The sequence below is a fragment of the Chelonia mydas genome, chromosome 5, assembly GCF_015237465.2.
Source record: "Chelonia mydas isolate rCheMyd1 chromosome 5, rCheMyd1.pri.v2, whole genome shotgun sequence".
NCBI classification, from domain to species: domain Eukaryota; kingdom Metazoa; phylum Chordata; order Testudines; family Cheloniidae; genus Chelonia; species Chelonia mydas.
In genome coordinates this window covers 73,852,521-73,877,628 of record NC_051245.2, presented here as the reverse complement: position 1 = coordinate 73,877,628, position 25,108 = coordinate 73,852,521, and the positions used below count along the sequence as shown (strand labels likewise).

The 25,108-nt window shown below is 43.7% G+C and overlaps 1 protein-coding gene across 3 annotated transcripts in view; it reads right to left on the bottom strand.

The window, feature by feature from the left end:
* DMXL1 (Dmx like 1) overlaps positions 1 to 25,108 on the bottom strand; it is a 142,659-nt gene that overhangs the window by 18,154 nt on the left and 99,397 nt on the right. For 2 of the 3 annotated variants that reach the window (XM_037901597.2, XM_037901595.2), the window contains 7 exons: positions 20,428 to 20,606; positions 12,712 to 12,839; positions 12,096 to 12,181; positions 11,239 to 11,440; positions 9,166 to 9,283; positions 6,781 to 6,843; positions 3,645 to 3,731 (listed from right to left, as the gene is read on the bottom strand). In XM_037901597.2, the coding sequence (XP_037757525.1) occupies positions 3,645 to 3,731; positions 6,781 to 6,843; positions 9,166 to 9,283; positions 11,239 to 11,440; positions 12,096 to 12,181; positions 12,712 to 12,839; positions 20,428 to 20,606 (863 nt within the window). Of the gene's footprint in view, positions 1 to 3,644; positions 3,732 to 6,780; positions 6,844 to 9,165; positions 9,284 to 11,238; positions 11,441 to 12,095; positions 12,182 to 12,711; positions 12,840 to 20,427; positions 20,607 to 25,108 lie in introns of those variants that run through there. The other variant, XM_037901596.2, reaches the window with a different exon arrangement.

Sequence of the window (25,108 nt, the reverse complement as noted above, 5' to 3'; positions counted from 1 at the left end):
ATCACCGAACATTAGCTGTCCCTTCATGCCTCCTGGGAAGCAGCAGCCAGAGCTGCTCAGGAAGCAGCAGAGGTCTCCCCCTCTCCTCTCAGAAACGGAGGAGGCTGCAGCCTTTTCTTACTGGGAAAGCGGGAGGAGCAGAAAGAGCCCTACAGCTCAGAGCAACTCCATTTTCCTTCCCCCCACCTCTCCTCTGAGCAGAGATGGCTCGTCCGCTCCTCCCCGTTCCCTCCCTGTAAAACCCAACCCGGGGAGGAGAGTGAAGAACTCCTGCAATTGGCACCCCGCCTTGAAGGGGTAGAGGGACCCCACTGCAGTCCCCCTGGCCTGGTAAAGGAGAGGTGAAGAACCCCAGGAGAAGCAGAAGTGAGGCTGTAGAAGCCAGAGTTTATCCAGGGTTGGGCGCTTGGTGGGTTGGGCAGATGGGGACTGAATTGATGGAAGCTGAGACGATGCACTTCAGTTTCTTTTCTCGCTGTTTACTGTCATGCCATGTATTTAATTTAGAAACTTTTCATTTACATTTAAACATATTGGAACTAGACTGTTAATACATTTCCACTTGCAGAGGTACACTTTTAATCAGGCACTTAGAAGCTTATGCAACATAAAAGCACATCAATTATTGATCGCTTCATTAGTTTACACACATCACGCAGTCAAGTTTTTTTTGGGGGGGGGGCAAGGGAGAAGAAAAGATGGTGAAAGCAAGTGTCAAAATGTCAGGCAATAAGAAAGGAAAATTAGATGTTCATTTATTTCTCATGAGTTTAACTTCTAATATTATTTTAGAAGTTTTACCAGAATATTAATAGCATGCTGTTTTACTAGCATTACAGTGTATTAGTATAGTTATTTGCAAGACTTCATTGAGTATGGTCTACTGGCATGCTTAAGCTTTTATTTTGTAATTAATAAATACGGTCTAGCACACCACTCTTGAAAGGCTGTGATCCTTGGCCAGTGCCAGGTTCACTGGAGAGCAAACACCTTGAGAGCCCTTTGGCCTGCCAAAATTTGGACATTGTGTTATTTAACCCCCCAGAAAATGTAGTTGAATACTGCTGCAGAAGAGAGTTAGGTGGTTAGACCAAAAGAAGACCATCCTTCCCCCATCTTTTCCCCACTATAACTCCTCCCTTCCTCTTGCCTGATGGGGGATTTTGCTGCTGAGGGTGAGTGGAAAAGTAAAGCACCCATTTCTTCCTCTCTCCAACTGCTGCTCCTCTCTGCTAGCGACTAGGAGCAGAAAAGAGGGCAGTTTAGAAAGGGAGTTCTCTGGGCGAACGAGGAGCAACAGGAGCAACTACATGACTCTTGGGCTGAATTTGTTGGGGTGGGCTGTTTACTGAGCCTAGAAGCCTGCCAGGCACAGCTGACAGCTTCCTAACAAGGCTCTAGCCTGCTATCCTTTGATCATTACTCCCTTTTTGATTCCTTTGTTGGGAGGCAGGATTAGTTTAGGGAGAACAGAGGTTTAAAAAGCCAACTTATAAACGACCAGAGGAGGTAGCAAACAGGAGCAGCAAACTAGGAAATTTTGTGGGGAAACTCGGAGAGGGAGCATGAGAGCCAGCTACACCTAACAAACGTTCTCTAAACTTTGGTCAACAACACCCCTGTCAAAACAAACAAACACACACACACACACACACACACACACTAGAGGAATGGGCCAAAAGAAATATGATGAGCTTCAACAAGGACAAGTGCCGAGTCCTGCACTTAGGAAGGAAGAGTCCCATGCACTGCTACAGACTTGGGACCGAGTGGCTAGGCAGCAATTCTGCAGAAAAGGACCTAGGAGTTACGGTGGATGAGAAGCTGCATATGAGTCAGCAATGTGCCCTTGTTGCCAAGAAGGCTAACGGCATTTTGGGCTGTATAAGTAGGAGCATTGCCAGCAGATTGAGGGACGTGATCATTCCCCTCTATTTGGCATTGGTGAGGCCTCATCTGGAGTATTGTGTCCAGTTTTGGGCCTCTCACTCCAATTTTTCCACATCCTTCTTGTAAAGAGTCCAGAGGAGGGCAACAAAAATTATTAGGGGGGCTGGAGCACGACTTATGAGGAGAGCTGAGGGAACTGGGATTGTTTAGTCTACAGAAGAGAAGAATGAGGGGGGATTTGATAGCTGCTTTCAACTACCTGAAAGGGGGTTCCAAAGAGGATGGATCTAGACTGTTCTCAGTGGTAGCAGATGACAGAACGAGGAGTAATGGTCTCTAGTTGCAGTGGGGGAGGTTTAGGTTGGATATTAGGAAAAACTTTTTCACTAGGAGGGTGGTGAAGCACTGGAATGGGTTACCTAGGGAGGTGGTGGAATCTCCTTCCTCAGAGGTTTTTAAGGTCAGGCTTGACAAAGCCCTGGCTGGGATGATTTAGTTGGGGATTAAGTCCTGCTTTGAGCAGGGGATTGGACTAGATGACCTCCTGAGGTCCCTTCCAACCCTGATATTCTATGATTCTATGATCATCAGAAGAGTAGAAATAATGCAGGCAGAAGTCCAGCAGCAGAGTGTGGGCTATCCAGTTTATTGCACTGAATGAAGTGTGTAAGATTATCTGTCTTGTGGCCTGGTGGCATATCTGTGCATTCGATGCAAGCAACTCATGGCCCTCAGAGACTAAGTATGGGCTCCTGAGATTAGAGTGGCTGAACTGAAGGAGCTAAGGGAGAGAGTTACACAGATGTGATTTTCAGAGACATGGTAGAGCAGTCCCATCCCTAAGGAAAGGGATAGATAATAAAACAGAAAATATAATGCAACTATATAAATGCATAGTAGGCCCACACCTTGAATACTGTATGCAGTTCTGGTTGCCCCGTCTCAAAAAAGATACATTAGTATTGGAAAAAGTACAGAGAAGGGCAACAAAAATGATTAAGGGTATGGAACAGCTTCCATATGAAGAAGTTAGAAAGACAGACCGTTCAGCTTGGAAAAGAGATGACTGAGGGGTGAGTCTACAACATCGTGAATAGTGTGGAGAAAGGGAATAATAAAGTTTTATTTACACCTTCACACAACACATGAACCAAGGGTCACTCAACAAAATTAATAGGCAGCAAGTTTAAAACAACCAAAAAGTAAGTACTTCTTCACAGAGTCACCTGTGGAACTCATTGCCAGAGGATGTTGGGGAAGCCAAACAAGTGGCCAATCCCAGGTGCTTCAGAGGGAATGAACAGAACAGGTAATCATGAAGTGAGCCATCCCCTGTTGCCCATTCCCAGATTCTGGCAAACAGAGGCTAGCGACACCAAATTGCCCTGTTCTGTTAATTCCCTCTGAAGCATCTGGCACCAGCTATGGTCAGAAGGCAGGATACTGAGCTAGCTGGACCATTAATTCGACCCAGTATGGCCGTTCTTCTGTTCTGTTCAGTAAGACATGAAGAACAGGAGTGGGAGCACTGAGTGCAGCAAGGAAGGGAGCTGCTGCAAGTTTAACCTCTAGTGACAGGGGAGGAGGACAGAGGAAGGAACATTGGGACAGTTCAAGCCATATTCGGACTGCTGGCAAGTGTGATATATTCTTACACAGTAAGAGTACTATCTATAAGAATAGTCTGAAGCATAATGTAATGAAATATGTCCAGTCTATTTTAACATGCAAAATTAGCTTTTCTTTATACTCACTTTGTTGACTGCAAAAGCAGTAATGATGTCAGATTCCTTATGAATAATTCTTGCTTTACCTCCTGGATATCCCAGATTTGCTTCTATCTGTATTTAGGAAATAAAATCCATATTTCTGTAAGTACAAGCCTTTGTTCAACTTTTAATTCATATTGCAAACATAAAGGCGAAATACTAGACCATATCTGATTATTACATAAATGTCTCAATAGCAAACATAATGTGGTATATGCTAAGTAGGATCCTTAATTGAGTCTACTCGGAAAACTAAAATGTTAGAAGTATTAACAGGTTTGGCTTTTTTTTTATTCTATCAAGCTTGCCATATTGGGGGATTCTACAAGTTCTCATCTCAATCACACTTTTGTACCCCATTATCTTCCTTGAAATGCTAGAGAGGGATGTGGACTGCACACGTATATGAGGATGTTGATGAGAAAAAACATCAGGCACTTTATTATGTTTACACTTGATTTTTTACTAAGGAAGGATCACAAGAGATCCATAAGGGACTTGTGAATATTTGATGCAACTTACTTCTTTGTATGTCAGCACTGAAGTAGATGAGATCAGCCAAGGGACATGCAGATAAATAATTTGAAATTCCTGTCTTATTTTGCCCACCTGCCATCCATTCAATGATACAAATCTGCTGGGCTATCCTGCACTTTTTCACATTTCAAAAATACACAAATTGAAGCAGCTGATAGAAAAGATTTAGCTTTGGAATGAGGATTTTTCTATCTAAGGTAGCGTTTGACTCTTTTGACTGATCTGCATTCAATTCTAAAGCAGAAATCACTTTACAAAGTATTTTAGCTATTTGTCAGGGCAGTACAAGATTCCAAAGAGGAACCTGCGACGGCACTGATAAAATTGAGAAATTCCCAGGGGAACAAAACCATTACCACTATAATGAGATCATGAAGTGCTACAAAACATCAATGAGGACACAGAAATTAGGACCTGTATTGCAAACTTGAATTTGGTAAGTGCTCCAAAATATAACAAGTGCAAGGTTCCAGAACTGCTGTTTTCTGGCTTCTCTATCTCCGTTTATCGAATCTGAAGTCTTTGCCAGTCTTAAAGGCCCAGAGGCCTCATTCAGCGTTGGGACTCCATTGTACTAGTCCCTGTTTAAACAAATGCAGAGATGTGGTCACTAGTACCATGTGGTATCCAGCTCCTTGGAACAGTGTATGTAGAAGCTTGCCTGCTCCTTTTACTCTCATAAATCCTAAACTTTCAAGAGAGTATTTTATTGTTTTAATCAGCTGTTTTTTTTTTTTTTTTTCCAGAGTCTGCTTTTCTTTGCTTCTCTTCTACTTAGACTGTTACTGTAAGTGTCAGGTTTCAGAGTAACAGCTGTGTTAGTCTGTACTCGCAAAAAGAAAAGGAGTACTTGTGGCACCTTAGAGACTAACCAATTTATTTGAGCATGAGCTTTCGTGAGCTACAGCTCACTTAAATTGGTTAGTCTCTAAGGTGCCACAAGTACTCCTTTTCTTTTTACTGTAAGTGTGACACAGTTAACCAGATACTAAGTTTAGGATTTTCATATACGCTGCAGTAAAAACAGTCTGCATTTTCCTTTCCTACTGTTTACTAAGAAGATACTTGCATTGCTTATGTTACACCTGTAGTTATATTTTAAATATTTGGTACAGTATATATTTGGAAGACATAAGATGCCACCTTGAGTTTGGTCATTTTGCAGAGGTCACCTTTTAAATAAAGCTAAAACGGCCTTGAAGGTATGAAAAAAAAAATTCTATTATTCAATTCTTACTGAAATACACAAAACAGAGTTATCTTAATTAGAAAAAATCCGCACGAAAGGTTTATTCTTGATGTGCTCCCAATCATGAATTTAAAAGCATGATGAAAGGGCTGGTTCAGTGACCTAGTGGTAATACACTGACCTAGTAGGAGATTAGAATCTAAAACCCATTTGCTGATCCATGCAGAAGTTAGCTAATATTCTGTCAGAAAGCGTACTTCATGCTGTTACCAGGGTGCATTCCACTGGCTCATTGGGTGATAAATAGCACACTTTCCATAGATCCATATATTTTTAAGATGAGGTGGAACCATTATAAAAATCTAATGTGACCTTCTGCGCAACATAGGCCACAGATCTTTCTGAATGAAGCCCAAAATTTCTGGTTGAGTGACAATATAGCCTTTAAATACAGTCACCCAATTTTAATTTAAGGAACATGCTGCCACAGCAGGAACCCAATGCTACAAAAGAGGCAGAGATCCCACCAAAAGGCCTATAATCCTGGTAAGGAAGGAGTGATCCTAGGGAGCATGCAATGCTGCTTTCAGGGTTGAAACAATGCACTTCATTGTCTTGAAGTGACCAAGTCTTCTACCTCGATCCGTGAATCTTAGGCATGCTATATTATGGTAAGCAAATTATAGAAGAATTGTGTGAGGTTGAGTAGCTTTTAGTGAAATGTAGCTCTCCTGTGAAAATATATAAAAATGTCTAAAACAGGCCTTTTTAATGGCTGGAAACAAAATAAAGTTTTATTGCTAATAAACTGGAATTAAGCACGAGTTGAATGGAATTCTTATCTGTATCAACAATCGAAAAATTCATAATCAACAATCCTCAAATCCACATTGTGAAGTATTGTAGTGATTAAGTGCAAAAATTGTGCTAAGTTACTATCTCATGAGGGACTGAGGCACAAAATAGCATATTCTGCTTTTATGGGACAATATACTAATGCAATACTTACCTTTCTCACATTGCTGTTCAATCAACTGTTTTTAAAGTGCTTACAAACAACTTTAAGTGTCATATATGTGCAAAATATTAGCACAGAATTAGCACTTAGCAAATTATTAATCCATATACTAATTCTGTTATGCATTCTAACTCAAGTTTCAATGCAGCTGTAAGGACACGGAGAATTTATTTTAGAATCAGTCTTGATTTGCAGAACTACATCCTATACAATATTACTGATGTAACTGCCAGACTTCTTGCAAAGTTAAGCTCACCACACTGCGCACAGTTGCAAACGGGTTAACGAAGATGAATATCAGTTTAATGATTGTAGACAGTAGGTGTTTCCGAGTGAAAGAATAAGTCTAATTTCATTTGAAAATTATCATTGTGTACCTTATTGAAGATGGGGTCCTCCAATATTGTATTTTTGATGGTTTCACTGTGGTCCTCTAATGACTTCACCAAGAAAGAACAATCACAGGAAAAAGAGTAAAGATGAGATGTAACATGCAAGGTACTGAGGAAATCCTTACTCCTATGTTAATCTTTCCAACACACAACAAAATTAAAAAAAAACACTCCACACTGAATTGCACAGATACTTACATAAAAGTATTTTGTTCAGCATTTATAGTCTAATTCTCAAATTTTCTTCCTAATCTACACTTTTGCTGAAAAAATGACTTTTAAGGTTATATTCTATAGTGTATCACAGTGTTTCATCTACTTTAGTAGTCAACTTCTGTGTAAAAACTTAGAACTTACCAGTATGACACACTGATGGTGAATGTACTAGCAATGACAGCAGGAAATCCCCCAGTAGTCAAAGTAAAGTCATTTTAAAGTAAGGACATAGCTAGCAGTTCTAAACTACTGATATTGCTTCACAAGCACTTAAGGCACACATCAAGTGCAGCATAACAACAGAGCTGCATTAATTAAATTAAGAATTTTTGTCACACGTTAGATATCTGTCCCTCCCCCATCTCCCTCTATTCCTACACTGCCATTATCCTCCTCACAGCTGAGGAGAACAGGTTCGGACTTCCTCAGGAATGTGACAAAACTGCACCATGTATTAGTCATAGTGGATAACTCAAAATGTTACAACAGACTTTCAATTTCAGCTCATCAGGAAGAAACAAGCTTGTAGTCAAAGTCTAGATCTACCATGCTGCCTCAAAACTATTTCATACCAGTAAGAATACTTAAATACTGCTAACATCCTGTACATAAATGACTACTCTTTCACAAACACACATACGTGTTATTTAAACTTTATCTTTTATAGAGTACTGAAGAATGCAATCACTCCATATTTAGTGAAAATTCACGTACACTAGAATTCTTGTTCACCTGACAACTATCTTGATTGTCCTACAGATGTTCCACTGCTCTGATCATATCCTCCTGTCTGATTCTCTGAGACAGCAGTATCTCTTTGACACTAGTCATGCCCTGGTACCACTGTCTCATGTCAATAACTGACATGAAGTATACACTCCAGAGATTCAGCCCAAATGGAGCCACAGTCAAGGAGAAGCAGAATATAAAATCTGAGGATTAAGTGGAGGCAATCTAGAAAAACAAAACCACTTTTCAGCAACATGGGATTAGTTTTTAAAGCTCTGCTGTTTTTAATTCTCGGAAAGAGAATTAAAAGGGAAATGGGGAAAGGTAATAGAAAGTGACAGGAAAAGAAAAAAATGTGGAAGAGGAACAAAAGCAGTACATTAAAAAAACTGCACTGAATTACTGAGAAGCGTAACAAATGGTAACTTTTAAAAAAAGATTAATACCCTCTCCTCAGCTTAACGTACAGATGATTTTAAAATACCATTAATTCTGGGGGCAGCTCTTTCTAAACCAATACAAACATTTCCTATAGTACTGTACTGTTCTGAGTGGTAGTTTAAGCTATGATTACATGTGATTTTTCTCTGTTAGAGCATTGCCATGTTCAATTAAAATCTCAAATGATCCTACAGTCATTTACCATTTACTCTTGGCAGGGCTGCCTTATGGAGTTCCATAGGAGGGGATAAATGATATGTTTATGGGGTAGGGGCTAGACAGCAGATAGTGAGTGCTATCACCAATAAAACAGTGCAGTAATTAATGATAAGCAAGGAGCAATGATGGAGCACCCAAGGAAAAGAAGAGAAAGAGTTACAACTTTTAAAAGTGTGTTTTAAGAACATGTGGCCTAGAAAGCCAGGGTGTGGACAGAGAACCTTATTCAAGTAGTATCACTTGCACTGTAAATGGGAGCTGAGTTTATTTTGATGTTTTTCAAAACTATAAGGTAAGGAGGTAGGATTCAGTAGGCAATCATGGGATGCACAAGATAAACTGGTAGGGACAGACTCAATTTTGAAGGTTATGACTGATTAGGTTGCAAATTGGAATCTTTTGGGTGTATAAATATATATATATATATATATATATATATATATATATTTAAACAAACTGTCAGCCTTTGAGGTAACTCTTATTACCATCTTAGGCCAAAATTTCCAACAATGCAAGGCTTTTCATACAATTCAAAAGGTAGCCATTTACTTTTTGTTTTGAGTGGCACTGTGGGACTTATATCAAGGTAACACCCAAAATGCAGCAAAATTTTTCAACCCACGAGATTTGGTATCTAGGGACAGCCCCCAAACACCAAGCCTGTTATCCACAAATTTGTGCTCTAGAAAGCAAGTGAGCCAGCTTTCATATGTTTTACCTTAAATCCAGGCTCTTACTTAACATAATTTTATGTACTATACAGACCTCATTTAGGCATCTTTTCTTTGTAAATATATTTCTGATGAAGGTTTCCTGGACTTCCTCTTGTTTAACTAGGTACTGCCAAAGCCTCTTCACAGACTGTGCAACATGACTGTTAGATCTATAGATAAAATTAAAATAAGTATGTGTTTATTTATGCTGGTAATCACAAGAGATTCAAATTATTATTAGCATACAACTCATACCAAATAAAATGCTGTAAAAGGAAATGTTCAGGTTGTGACGAACTGAAAATGTGGAAATCCAGAATTGAGTCAGCCACAGCTATCGTTTCCTCTGTCAATTAGCGAAGTACAAATAATTATATATTTAACAATTAACAGAGTGCCCAAGATTGCAGTATAAATGACACAGTATATTATGATACACAATATACTTTTCTGAGACTTCTGAAAACACCTAGCCACAGTTAGACTCCAACTTCAGATTTACAGCTTACATTTTGAAGTTTCCTTAATGCTTTGCTGAGTTCCTTGCCCTGATAGGGGGAGCAAATTTAAGTTATTAACCAATATGCTAGGAGCAGATAAACATAGATAATACCGACAAATACTGAAAGTGAAAACATAGCTGTACGGGGATAATGATGCATAGGAATTACTCCTTATCACAGCAGTGGCTTAGAATAATTTTGTTTTCCCCAAGAAACTAAACTATGTTTAAGGTGAACGGTAAAGAAAGAAAACAATAAAAATACCCTCCAAATTTTATTCCCTCCGATTTTTTTAAAAAAAATTACTATTTAACCTTAAGAACATCAAGGGGTATCAGAAATTGGTTTTCCTGTTTGTACTTGAGGATCATCTAGAAGACTGACAAACTCAAGTGCAAAAGTAACATCAAAACAGACAAACCTGAGCTCACCCATCACTTGAAAGGGAGGACTTCTTGTATCTTTCACAAAGCCCTTTTCTCCCAATAGTTTGTCAAGATTTTGAGTTAAACAGGTTTTAAAGAAACAGAATAGTAGTGAACCTCAGATGAATACGCTGTAAGTACCCCAACAACTGTGGAAATCTTTGGAAAGGTGGCTAGGTTCAAAACCATGAAGGAGTCAAGAGCACAGCCAACTACTGGATACTCAAGGGTGGGGGGAGGGAGGGAATAGAGATGTGTGTACAGTATATCATTCAAAATATTTTTTTTAAAATGAAGGAAACGAGACAACTAAGATTACAGTTGTTAGGAACTACCAGTTTACAATGGAAAAGAAGTGCACTTAACTGCTGGCTGTGGAGCTCATGCAGATGCCATTGGGAGAAAAGGAACATATGGTTACATAAATGTGTGGTGTTGATATCCAATTTAAAAAACCGAGTTACAAATTACTTGCTGATACCACAATGTTTTCGGTTGCATGATGAATATTATGAGCCCACAGTCAATGCAGGGAAGAAAAGTTACTGAAGTGAGCTGTAGCTCACGAAAGCTTCTGTTCAAATAAATTTGTTAGTCTCTAAGGTGCCACAAAGTACTCCTTTTCTTTTTACTGTTGCTTTTGTTGTAACTAGGAGAGAGAGAGAGGGAACTTCTTTTATGACAATGTTCGTTTAGACCTTGCCCTGGTCTCCTTAACACCACAATGCTTCCTCAGAAGGTAGATCAAAGACCTGTCACACTTTTTTTTTTTTTTTAAATTAACAAATGGTCAGCTATTGAAATGAATAAGGATCCTTACTCTGATTGTGGCCAAATATAGGTTTGCCCCCACTTAAACAGTAAATTGACTTTTGGCATTGGGCTTTGCGAACTTCAAAAATGTGATTTCTTTCTCCACATCTGACTATTTTCATTGCTTAGGGCCAAAGTTTCAGAAGTCTATACACACATGCTAAATTGCACACATTTGAGCGTACAGTTATAACTGAGAGAAAGTATGGCACATGCACACATGCCAGGCATGCATCTACCTGGACATATGCACTAAATCTGTGCTACCTGCATATACAAGCAAACATTTCTGAAATTATGGCCCTTCACTTCCTTACCAAGGAAAACTAATTAAAATGTTCAGAAGATGTATATTAACACATTTTTTAAAAGTCACATGCTCACTTGAAAGGAGTGTTTGTAGGTTCAAGCAAAGCTTTGTGGCGAAGGAGCGCAGGACCTGCCAATAATGCATCCTCAGAAATATGAGCAGAAATTAAATTCTGAGGTGGGCCACCATGTATCTCAAGTCGCCGGAGAAGAACTTGCTCCCAGCGCTGAAATGTCTTCAGAATGGCATGGCACAGCGGGGAGCTAACTGGAAGCTCTACAAGGACAAATCAAACAAAATAAACTATTTTATGTCTGCTAGAATCTTGACGAGAATCACTTCACTGTCAAGTGTTTCAAATACTTTAATCTAACGTACATCTGTTTATTATACACATGCACACTTTTAAAAAAAATTCATTTATGAACAAGTGGTCTGGGTGTAGAGCATTGTATTGCTTTTTGCTGGCAGAAGAGCTAGATATGGGAGGAGGGCCCAAGCATCTAGGCCAGTGTATGTATAGCACCAGAGATATACTTTGACCTACAAAAGGAAAGAACATGGTTCATTAATTAACTTGAAGGAAAGCACATGGTTCATTAACTAACTCGGGGTAGTGAAAAACATTTATATACAGCTATTGACAACTTTCTTAAATGATTAAGAGGTAAACAAAACTGCTAGAAATTGGAACCAAAATATATAAGTACTAATACTTTGTGGAAAAAACCTCAGTATTTAAAGTGTACCAATGTTACTATAGTAATAGTGTCAGGATAAATAAATCTAAAACTACTGAACAAGTTATTTACAACACACTGCTGAATGCAGAAGAAGCTAAAAGGCTGATTAGTATTTATTATGCAATTAAGTTACTGAATTCATTGTCGGATTATTGAATATGGAAAGACATCTCCATTACTGCAGTTACCTGAAAGATCATGCCCAGCCAAGGGGTAGAAATTCTTCAACCTATGAAGCACCAACTGAACCATAGCCAATCGCATGAGTGACCAGCTAACAACAAGAAAATACGCATGAGTCATTGATTGACCTCTGCCAACTGTAAGAAAATTTCACTTTAAAATAAAACGTTAACATCTCTACTATAGGAATATTTTTAGCTTTTATTAACCAAAATATCATAAAGAGTTAACAAACCATGAATATATTTAAAATCTTAAGGATACCTTGGATGCCAAAACAACTGAATGCATCCGATGAAGTGAGCTGTAGCTCACGAAAGCTTATGCTCAAATAAATTGGTTAGTCTCTAAGGTGCCACAAGTCCTCCTTTTCTTTTTGCGGATACAGACTAACACGCCTGCTACTCTGAAAACAACTATTACACATAATAAAAAAGACATCATTAAAATATTATATCCATGCGTTATTTATAATGAAACAAAGAAGATAATGCATTCCTAGGAACTATATACATTTCTTGAAGGGCTGCCATATTATATCACACACTTCTGCAGTAAGTTCCCAGAAATGCACTGTCAACAGTGTCAGAAAAAAAATATGAGAATCTAAGCGATTCATACCTGTATGAATTTGAATTAGAGTGCTCCTGAAGGTGTAAATCTGATGTAAAATCATCATCCTCATCATCACTTCCCTGACTCTCCTCTGAATCATATTCTACTCTACTTTGTGAGGTTGGAAGAAAAGGCTAAAAAAGCATAGAAAAAATATTTTAGTTCAGCAAAACTATATCTGCCAGAACTATTTCAAACTGTTTCAAATACTATTAAAATGTATGGTAATATTTAAAAAAGACAGTTACCTTTTCCATAACTGGTGTTCAAGATGTGTTGCTCATGTCTATTCCACAATAGGTGTGCGTGCTCACCATGTGCACCGGTGCCGGAAGTTTTTCCCCTAGCAATACATGTAGGGGAGAGTTGGCCTGGAGCGGTATAAGGGGAGCTGCGCCTCTCCCCACCCTCAGTTCCTTCTTGCCAGATAACTCCGACAGAGGGGAAGGAGGGTGGGATGTGGAATAGACATGAGCAACACATCTCGAAGAACACCAGTTACGGAAAAGGTAACTGTCTTTTCTTCTTCTTCGAGGGATTGCTCATGTGTATTCCACAATAGGTGATTCCAAGCTATATCTGTTGGAGGTGGGTAGGAGTTCACAAGTTCCCAGGATGGAGCACAGCCCTGCAGAACCCAGCGTCATCCCTGGTTTGGGGGACGATCACATAGTGTGAAGTGAACGTGTGAACCGAAGACCACGTGGCGGCCCTACAAATGTCCTGGATGGGGACATGGGCCACGAAGGCAGCCAACGAAGCTGCCCGAGTCAAGTGTGCCCTCACAATGGGTGGCAGGGGGATACCCACCAGCTCATAACAGGAATGGATGCACGAAGTGATCCGATTGGAAAGCTGCTGAGTGGAAATCGGCTGGCCCCTCATGCACTCAGCCAAGGTGACAAACAGTTGCGAGGACTTTCTGAACGGCTTAGTCCGCTCGAGGTAGAAAGCCAGAGCCCGCTGCACATCGAGCGTGTGGAGACAGTGCTCCTCACTGGATGCATGAGGCTTGGGGCAGAGGACCGGTGGAAAAAATGTCCTGACCCATGTGGTACACGGAGACCACCTTTGGGAGGAACACAGCGTGTGGGCGGAGCTGGACCTTGTCTTTATGAAAGATTGTTTACGGCTGCTCAGAGGTCAGGGCCCTGAGCTCCGAGACTCGCCTGGCCAATGTGATTGCAACTAGGAAGGCCACCTTCCACTAGAAGTGAGCCCAGGAGTATGTGGCCAGTAGTTCAAACGGGGGCCCCGTGAGACAAGCCAACACCAAGTTTAGGTCCCACTGCGGGGATCTAGAATATGGAAAAAAACGGTCCAAACCCTTAAGGAATTGGCCAGTCATAGCATGGGAAAATACCGTGTGCCCTTGCACTGGCGGATGGAAGACCAACATAGCTGCCAGGTGCACCTTGACTGGCAAGGGCGACAGGCCCTGGGCATTCAGGTGGAGGGGGTAATCAAGGATAAGCTGGATCGAGGCAGTCACCGGGGAGACACCCTGGTCCGCCTCCCACCTAGAAAACTGGGACCACTTCGCCAAATAAGCGGGGTGAGTGGAGGGCTGTCTACTTTCGAGGATGACGCGCTGAACCTGCCCTGATCACATCCTTTCCTCTCCACCTAACCACTGAGCAGCCATGCCGCGAGGTGAGGAGCTGCCAGGATGGGGTGGAGGAGGCGGCCCTGGTCCTGAGAGAGCAGGTCTGGGCGGAGCAGTAACGGCCACGGCGAAGCTACCACTAGGCTTGTGAGGGTCCCATACCAATGCTGCCTGGGCCACGCTGGGGCAATCCGGAGGACCTGGGCCTTGTTTGTCTTTATCTTTTCCAGGACCCTGCTGATTAGAGGGAACGGGGGAAAGACATAGAGAAGCTGGCCTGACCAGGACCAGAGAAAGGCATCAGAGATAGTGCCCCTCCCCAGGCCTCCCCGGAGCAGAACCGGGGGCACCACCAGTTCTGCTGAGTCGCGAACAGGTCCACCTGGGGAGTTCCCCACCTTTGGAAGAGCCAGAGGGCCACTTCCAGGTGGAGGGACCACTCATGTTGTGAGGAAAAATCCCTGCTCAAGCGATCTGCCCTCTCGTTCCAGGTGCCTGGTAGGTGGAAGGCCTTCAGGTGGATGTTGTGGGCTATACAGAAGTCCCACAGCCTGAGTGCTTCGCGGCAGAGAATCAGGCCCCGCCTTGCTTGTTGACATAGAACGTAGAAGCCATTTTGTCCGTGAGGACCCTGACTACCTTGCCCTCCAGGTGCAAGTGGAAGGCCATACATGCCAGCCACACCACCCTGAGCTCCTTGACGTTTATACGTAAGGTCAGGTCTTGAGCCGACCACAGGCCTTTGGTCTGAAAGTTCCCCACATGTGCCCCCCAACCCAGGTCCGATGCATCGGGCACTAGCTCCAACAACAGGACCCTGTCCCTGAACAGGACCCCTTGGAGCATGTTGTTTGGGGCGGACCATCACCGTAGGTAGGTGATCACAAAGTCTGGCACTGTGAGGACCTTGTCCATCCTGTTCGTGGCCTGGGAGAACTTCGAGGGCAACCAGAGCTGGAGGGACCTTATCCTGAGTCTGGCGTAATAGATCACATACGTGCACGCCGACATGTGACCCAAAAGTTATAGGCAAACCCTTGCTCTTGTCACCAGGAACCTTGCGATCAAGTCGATGAGACCTTTCAGGGTCTCGAATCTGTCTGGTGGGAGAGAGGCCCTGGCCGACACTGTGTCCAGGAGTGCACCGATAAACTCTATGCATTGGACTGGGACTTGGTGTTGTTTACCAACAGACCCAAGGCGGTGCATGTGGACAGGAGGAGCGCTACGTGATCCCTGACCTGCGACCGGGAGGTGATCTTGATAACATACATGCATTTTGTAAACACCCTGGGGGCAGTGGACAGACCAAATGGGAGGACTGTGAATTGGTAATGATTCTGTCCCACCACAGAACGGAGGAAGCACCTGTGCCCCTCGAATATGTGGATGTGGAAGTAAGCGTCCTATAGATTGAGGGCAGCGTACTAGTCCCCAGGATCCAGAGAGGGGATGATGGAGGCCAGGGAGACCATGCGGAACTTGAGCTTCACAATGTACTGGTTCAGACCTCGGAGGTCCAGGATGGGCCTGAGCCCCCCTTTGGCCTTCGGGATAAGGAAATAACAGGAGTAATACCCCTTGCCCATAAACTCCTCGGGCATGGCCTCTATCGCTCCTAGACCTAGGAGCTACCCCACCTCCTGCTCAAGCAGAGCTTCTTGCGAGGGGTCCCCCAAGGAGGACGGGGGGTGGTTGGGCGGGGAGGAAGTAAACTGGTGGAGGAAGTAAACTGGGGAGGAAGTAAACCCAGGAGATGGTGTTGAGACTGGTCTGAAGTTAGCTGTGACCATACCGGAAAGAAAGCACACAACTGGTTGGAGAAGGAAAGCTTTATTGGGGGTGGATCCCTGATGAGGACTGGTGGGGTGCCCCTGAGCGTCCCATCAAAAACGCCTTTTCCCCGCCTGCTTGCCCTTGGAGGACCCAGGCTGGGGGGCAGGCTGGTGTTTGACACAGGGCATTTGAAATCTTATCCATGAAGGGGTGGCGAGGCAAGGCCACCCTACCCAGTGCCAACGGGGACAACACTTTAAACAGGGAGTCTAAGGGCTCCTCCATCTCCTCTGCCTGGAGGTGGAGGCTTGCTGCCACCCTCTTTAAGAGCTTTTGGTGGGCCCTGTAGTCCTCCTGCGGGATGGAAGGGGGCGGGGCCTCAAACGCCTCCTCCGGGCAGGGCGAAGAGGCCAGTGCAGTGCTCTGGGTGTCGGCCAGCACTGGAGGGTCTGCCACCCAGTCGGACTCCGGGCACGGTGCTGAGGACGAACAATCCACCGCCTCCTTTCTCAGGGGTCTGGAGAGGGAGGCTGATGGTGCCTCCAAAGCTCTGCCCACCGAGCAAGCTCCCACTGGGGGCTGTGCTGGAGACCACGGTGCCCACTGGTACCATTGGGCTGGCCATGACGCTCAGTGCCACTGCATCTACTGTGGCACCGACGGGGCCGGCTGTTTGGGTTGGCTGGTCTAGCCCATTGAAGGATGGCTATGAATGGAGACTGGGCTGGCGTAAGATCTGCTGCTGTCTCTGGACTGGAAGAAGTGGCGGTGCCGGGATCTACGATAGCCCCAGGACCGCGATCTCGACGTGGAGGACCAGTACTGGCGGTAACCGCTGCTCGCTCTGCAAACAGCCTTGACGGGCAGACCTGAGACGGTGAAATGCCACCCAATCAATGCCTGGGGCTGCAATGTCTTGGCAGAGACTTGGAGCAGGAGCCCGAGAGGGAACGGCATTTACGACCATGCCGTGATTGACTGCAGTACCCTCTCCGAGATGCGGACCGATGGCAACGCCCACCGCGGTCCCACCAATATTCGCTCCTTGAAGACGAGTGGTGCCGCAAGTCCCGGCCGGACAGAACCCAGCCAGACAGTCTGGTCGGTGTAGAGGGCGATCCACCTGGACTCTGCCCCGAATGATCGCTGGGTGGTGATTGGCGTTGGGACTGGTACCGGGCCAGAGGCGACTGCGGAGATCCCAGCAACGGCTTCCTCTGGAGCATGTGGCCGACACTGGCGGCACTCTGAGCACTGGCATGGACATAATGTCCCGGGCTGCCTGGAAGGCTTCAGGCGTGGACGGCATCCGGACATCCGGAGAGGCCTGTTCCGAAGGGGTCGGACTACTCCACTCAACATGAGTCGGAGACCTGGGGGCCGGTGGGGATCGAGGACTGCCTGACATGGGCCTAGCCTCTGTCCCAGACATCCCTCGGTGCTGCTGCAAAGAGGGAGTCTTCCTGGCCCTTTTGGTGTGCTCCGTGGACGGGGAGCAGTGCCGACTGGTCAATGGCACCGGAGGGTCGCCACATACCGACACCGAGGTCCTGGGTACCGGTTTGGAGTGGCGTGCCGGGGTCAGGGTCAGCCCTGACTCCATCAGGATGGCCCGGAGCCTAACATCCCTTTCTCTTTTGGTCCGAGGCTTAAATGACTTGCAAATCTTACATCTTTCGCTGATATGGGTTTCTCTCAAGCAGCACAAACAGTCTGCATGCGGGTCACTTCTTGGCACAGAACGCCTACAAGAGCCGCATGACTTAAACCCCGGGGCACGCTCCGGCCCAGGCTCACTAACTAAACTGACTAAAGGTACTAACACTGAATGAATGAACAGTTCTGGGGATGAGCTACAGCAAAGCTGGAGCAGAGCAGTTCCGATGCACCTTCACTGGCGGCAAGAAGGAACTGAGGGTAGTGGAAGCACGCAGATCCCCTTATACCGCACCAGGCAGGCGCCACTCCAGGGGTCACGGGGGGCGCTCCCCACTCGGGTACTGCTAGGGGAAAAACTTCCGGCACAGGTGCACGTGGTGAGCATGCACACCTAGTGTGGAATAGACATGAGCAATCACTTGAAGAAGAATAAGTTATTGTTCATGAATTCTAGTAATTTCAACCCTGATGAAGAAAACCAGTTTTTTTATTTTTAAAACCTCGTATTTCAGCACAATTGGCTTCAAAACTAGACAAGTTACTCTATTTACATAATACTTTACATTTTCAAAAGATTAATTATTTTCCACTACTTGTGTTTCAGTAACACCTAAAAGCTCCAATCAGGACCAGGACCCCTGTGCTAGTATTGGACAAAGACAAGAAGAGAATTTTTGCCCCAAAGACCTTGCCTTCTGATTTAGCACTAGACATGACAAGCAAGGATAACGAACAATAGGAGAGAAGGGGTTTGGCAGAGGTGGCAGGATGGAGGGTAGATGAGGTGAGCAACAACAAGATTACATAGTTACTTAAACTAGATGAAGTGCACTCACAACTTGATGGTTTTAGATCAACTGAAAGTGTTTTTATAGAAGTATGAACTATTCCCAGCCATCTCTTGACATAGGTATCATTAGCTGGCTGATTTCCTGCAGGAATAATACAGGTGAGTTCTGAGGAGGGATTTGCAGAAAGGGTAGCTGCCTTACAGTTATTCCATGATGGGTATTACATTCAGAGAGAGCACCAGGGAAGAAGATACAGAGAGGTTTCTGGAATAAGGTCATACATCATGGAATGGGTAGATGTAGTAAAAGATAAGGACAAGTAAGGGCAGTCAGAGTTATGAAGGGTCTGGAAGGTGATGACAAGAAGATTGAACTCTATGAGATTGAGATGGAAAAGTAGTGCAGTCATTCCGAGAGCAGTTGAAGTGGTCAGGTCACAAGCTAAGAGGTTGACTGAGGCCAGCGATGCTCAGACCTCAGTGGTTCAGGAGCCAAATTATCTACCAACATTACCCAAAAGAACCACAGGAGCGTGAATTCATTGTTTCATTTACTCTCTCTATATACATATATAGCTAGCATAGGGCTCAGCCCCAGCTGCGGGCGAACTGGGGCTCAGGGGTGGGGGTGGGATCAGCCCCAGCTGTGGGTGGCACAAGGCTGGAGAGAGACCCTGGCGTGGGCAGTGCGGAGCTCAGGGGCTCAGCCCCAGATGCAGGCAGCAGGGGGTGGGGGGCGGGTCAGCCCCAGCCCCGGGAGGTATGGGGAGGGCAGCTGGAGTGAGCCCTGCAAGGGGCGTGCACGGCTCGGGCAAGCCCCAGCCGTCCTGTTTTTACTTCTAAAAAATACTTCTCCACTGGAGCCTGAGAAACAAGTCTTTCTGTATCCTCTTCTCTTTCCACCCGCCCTCAGGTGGCAGCTTCCATTACTGTGCCTGACCTGATGTAGGTTCTCCGGAGCAGCTGATGCTGCCCTGCTGTGATTAACGCATGTTAAAAAAATTAACGCGTTAATTGTGCTGTGTGTTAATCGCACACGTTAACAGCAGTTAATTGACAGCCTATATGTAAATATATAACATTTAATTGACAGCCTATATATATATAGGCTATATAAACATATTTATATTTAACATTACACACACACACTCTCACAGCAAAATGAATGAACAGCAAGACTGCCAGAGCAGGATTAGAACTCAAGACTTCCTAACTCCCTACTCCACCTCTGTTTCCCAGGCTATGCTGCCTTTCAGACACACATTTCCTTGATTAGGAGGGTTTGACAGGAATTTCTACAATTTTCCACCTGGAGAGAAAATAAGGGTTCTTACATCTACATTAAATTCAAGCCCCATTGGTTGGTGTGCTATCAACACATTCTTGCTATGAGGCTTCCCGAGTAGATCATGTAAGCATAATGTATCTATTGAACTGACATCAGTTTTGGCAATTATTTTTTGAACTGTGCACTGAGGAGTTCACATCAGGCAGTTTCTCATGTCTATTAAGCATACAAGCCTCTTTCCTTAATATCTCATCTCAAACAGAAGTTAAGCCTCTAACTTTTTTGTTTGTTTGTTTCTTTCCGGGGGGGGGGGGAGGGGGGGGAGGGGGGAGTACATCTGCAATCTCAGTGAGCAACATTTTAGAACAATCTCTTCATGCTCCATGAAGTCAAATCAATTCAAGATAACCATTTTGCAAACAAGATTTTTCCAAAAAGCTATAGCCAACATTGTTTTAAGAATGTTTGGGATGTTATGAATAAGAGGAAGATAAAACTTATATCATGCTATAAACAAATATAAAATGAGGACAGGCTAATTTCTGCTTAAAGTATTGCTAATGCAAGAAGGAGCAAAATGAGTTTTGTAATCATAAAAGTTACCTTTGCTATGAAATAGTCCCAGATACTAAGCTCAGGAGGGATAAACTTTTCCCTGTAAGATGGAGATTCTTGCTCTACCAAAGATGATGAAGGAGACTGTGAACTTTCTTTTGGAGAGATTTTTGATGAAAGCATAAAACTTTTTTGTTGCTTCTTACCATTGTCTACAGAAGAAGAAACTAAAAAGACAATAAAATATGAAAAGGAGAAATGAATATTCATGGTAAAAGGGTAAAACACACCTCTGTTATATATTTCCAAGATTTTTTTTTACCATCTCTTTAAAAAGTATTTCCTTTTACTATATTAATACTCAAACAGTATTTGAAACAAACCTCCATATAGTTTTCATATAGTATTCTGTGTTAAAGGGGAAAACCACTAGTCTTCAAACTTAAAAAATCTCCAGTCAATCACATCCTTCAACAAATAAGTTACTATTTATTAGGTTAATATCTTTAATTTCATGGTCAGAGATCATCAAAATGTACACATGCAAGATGACCGTGTTATAGCTTCAGAATTCTTCTGATACAAGTACTTAGCAATGCAACTTTAATGTCACATTAAACACTTATTGGGGGGGAGGGCAGGGTTCACAGTTGCAGAACTAACAAGCACCAGCCAGCAAAGGCAGTATTATTCATTGATGTCATTAGTGAACTGCACACATGTAGGCTAAACAGACACTAGCTGACCAAATACAGCTTATTTTTTATAGGCTACTGGTTTTAGCCTCAATAGATGTTTGGAAGAGGGAAGGTGCTAACAGCAAAAGATCTCTCAAAACTCACAATGGTGCCCCAAATAATTAGGTAGTTTAAAAATAACGTCCAATAGGTAAGATTCTGGAGCTGAAACAGGACAAATTTAGTGCTCTAAATACAGCTACGGCAGGAGGTTTGAAAATCACCCACTGCAGCTACAACAGGAGATGAGGAGCTATGGCCATATTCTGACAGGTCTGACCATGCTTTCTGTGCAACAAAGGAAAGAGGAAACCATCAGAAGGATAGAGAACCCAGATGAAAGAAAAAGGTTCCTCACCTTCTTATAACTGTTTATTGAAATGTATTATACTACGTGTGTGTGCGCATGTCTCATGTACCATGCCAGAGAGTTTTCCATAGCGCTACCCTAGCGGCAGCCACACCTGCTCTCTGATATTACATATGCTTTGAACAGAGGGTATAATGGCGGAGCCACCCTGCTCACCTTTCAGTTCCTTTGAACTGGACTCAGGAAACAGACTGATGCACTGGGGCAGGAGGGTGGGTTGTATAATGGACATATGCAACGTATCTCCAAGAAAAAGAGTTATAAAAAGATGAATAACCATTTTCTCTTCTTTGACTGGTTGCACATATCCATTACTCTGGTTGACTTCTAAGCAGTTTGCAATGGAGGTGGGGAGCTAGGTGTGATGGTGCCCCCCATAAAGCTTTATGGAAATATACTTATGAATGTATATATGACATAATTAGAATGTGTTTATGCTACACATGCCATGTAACATACCTCTAAAGGTTATGATCTATTGAATCTATTAATCCTATCTGTATGCATGTATCATTTTTGTATTTGAAGTTATGAATATTGGCTGCATACTTGTTTGATTCTGAGTAGGTTTTAGTGAAGGCTATTCCCAGTAAGCGCCCAATCAAGAAGCCCTTAAGCCAACAATAAACTTGGAGATGCCAATCCACATCTGGGCTTTCCCAAGAATGTGGCTTGGCTAGTAAGAAATTCAGTCATGCATGGACATGTGACTTGCCCAGGTGACTCCAAAACTCCATTTTGTAGCTGGACTTTGCATTGGAGAGAGGAGGGGGGTCTCCACCCACAAGAGAAAGTCTATTTAAACCCCTGGGAGACCCCTCCACTCTGTCTTCAGCTAGTTAAAGAGAGAGCCTCTCCACCCCCAAAGAAAGAAACTGGAACAAAGGACAGTAACTACAGGGGAGGGGTGGTGGTGAGTGATTGCTGGACCCAGACTAGAAGGAAACTAGTCTGTAAAAAGGAAGCTTACTGGGTGAGGATTTTATCTGTATTCAGTTTTTATTACTGTACTAGACAGACTTACGTGTTTTATTTTATTTTGTAATTCACTTTGTTCTGTCTGTTACTGCTTGGAACCACTTAAATCCTACTTTCTGTATTTAATAAAGTCACTTTTTACTTATTAATTAACCCAGGGTATGTATTAATACCTTGGGGGGGGGGAAGCAGGGGACAGCTGTGCATATCTCTCTATCAGTTGTATAGAGGGCGAACTATTTATGAGTTTACCCTGTATAAGCTTTATACAGGATAAAACAGATTTATTTGAGGTTTGGACCCCATTGGGAGTTGGGTATCTGAGTGTAAAGGACAGGAAAACTTCCTAAGCTGCTTTCAATTAAGCCTACATCTGTTAGGGGACATGGTTCATACTTGAGTCTGGGTTTGCAGCAGGCTAATGGGTCTGGCACAAACCAGGCAGGGCTCTGAACTGCTAAGCTGACAGGGCTGGAAAGTAGGAGCAGAAGTAGTCTTGGCACATCAAGTGGCAGCCCCAAGGGGGTTTCTGTGATCCAACCCATCACACTAGTAGTCTCACCAGAAGAGGAACAGCAGAACTGCTTTCCCCATATTTGAAACTTCTCTCAATGTGGTAGTAATCACATAATGTCTAGCAAAGGTGTGGACTGAAGACCACATGACCACTCTACAGATGTCCACAACAGGAATATTTCCCACAAATGTCACAGAGGCTGAGCATGCTCCAGCTGAATGTGAAGACAGCTTTTCTGGTGTGTCAATGCCCTTGATCCTGTAGCACATGACAATACAGCTGGTGATGCACAGGACAATTATTCTGTTGCAGGACGTCTTTCATTCATTCCACAAAGGAGACGGACACCTGAGTAGGGATGCAGAAAGGTTTTGCTCCTTCCAGATAAAGAAAGCGGGCTCAGTGAACATCCAGAGTGCGTGGCTTTGAAAAGAAGACTGGTAAATATATTTTGATTGGCTGAGGTGGAAATAAGATACTACTTTTGTTCAGGGTGTGGCCTATGCTGTATCTTGTCCTTGTTTAAAAAAAAAAAAGCATATCGAGGATCTGTCAGAGCATGTAGCTTTCTTACTCTTCTTGCTGAAGTGACGGCTATTCGAAAAGCCAACTTTGCTGAGAGGTGTGACAACCAACAGGTGCCTAACAGTTCAAAAAGGGGACCCATAAGGGCTGAAAACACTAAATTCAAATCCCACTGTGGAATAGGGTCCCTGATAGGTGAAAACAACCTAAGGAACCTGGTAGTCAGAGTGTTAGAGAATACATGAGGTTGAAATGTTGAAATTGTGGCCAGGTTCACTTTAATAGAGCTGACTGCCAGACTAAGTGTAACGAATAATCAAAAATATTTTGACTCAGACTGCGTAGGAGACACCCAGACACACGCTTCCACTTACTAAGTTAAGTAGCCCTTGTGGATGGGTTTTCTACTATTATGTACGACATTCTGGACTGCCACGAAACAGAGCGCCCTCCTGGGTTTCTTCACTAAGGAACCAGGCTGTGAGGTGTAGTGACTGAAGGTTCAGATGCAATACCTGCCTGTGACTCTGCGATATAAGGTCTTTGACTAAAAGCATAGTTAAGATTTCCTTGATGGACAATGTGAGCAGGTCTGAGAACCAAGGCTACATTACCCAGCTTACAACAGAGAGTGTTATTCTGCCTCATTCTGGCTTCAGCTTGAAAATGACTTGGAAATCAGCAGCACTGGAGGGTAAGCAAAGAGCAAGTCCTTGTCCCAGGGAAGAGAAATGTATCTGATATGAACCCGGAGCTGTGACCTATCCTTGAACAGAGGAGGGGCATTCCCTGTTCCGACTGGTTGCAATTAAGTACTCCTATTTGAAATATTTACTTTAGTACAGTCATGTTGAGAGACTATTCATGATCCAAGGGAATGACCTGTTCAGGGAGTCTACTAATCCATTCTGAACCCATGGTAGGTGTGATGCTAAGAGTCAGAGAATTTCTTTATGCAGAAGTTCCAGAGCCTGACTGTCTCCTGGCACAGGCTGTGCAATTTGGCACTCCCTGATTGCTGAAGTGTAACACCACCATGGTGGTGTTGGTAAGTATTTGGATATCCCTGCCCTGTATATATGAAGTAGAAAATGGTGGCATGCTCTGGCGATGCCCCTAACTCTGAAATATTTATGTGCAGCCTGGCCTCCTTAGTGGACCACAAACCCTGAGCATGCAGGTCTCCCAGATGCACTCCCCACCCCATGGCTAAAACATCTGTTACCAAAGTCATACGGGGAAGAGACTGGGAGAACAAGACACTGCTACAGACATTGTCTTGGTTCATCCACGAATACAGGGATGATAGGACCTTGTCTGGGATGCATCCTAGTGTGTCCAGGGGATGTATCTGAGGGCGATACATTGACTTGAGCCTCTGTAATCCTCTGATATGTAGCCAGGCATGGTGAGGGAAGGGGTCATATACATGTACTTGACATATGCCCCAGGAGCCTGAGGCAATTCTTCGCTGAGGTCAAGCATGGCCCTTGGAGGACAAGGGTCTCGTAAAGCTATAAGACTTGGTATTGGCAGAAGAGCCTTCGCTAGGATAGAATCCAGGACTGCCCCAATACATTTTATTCTCTGCGGGGTGAGGGG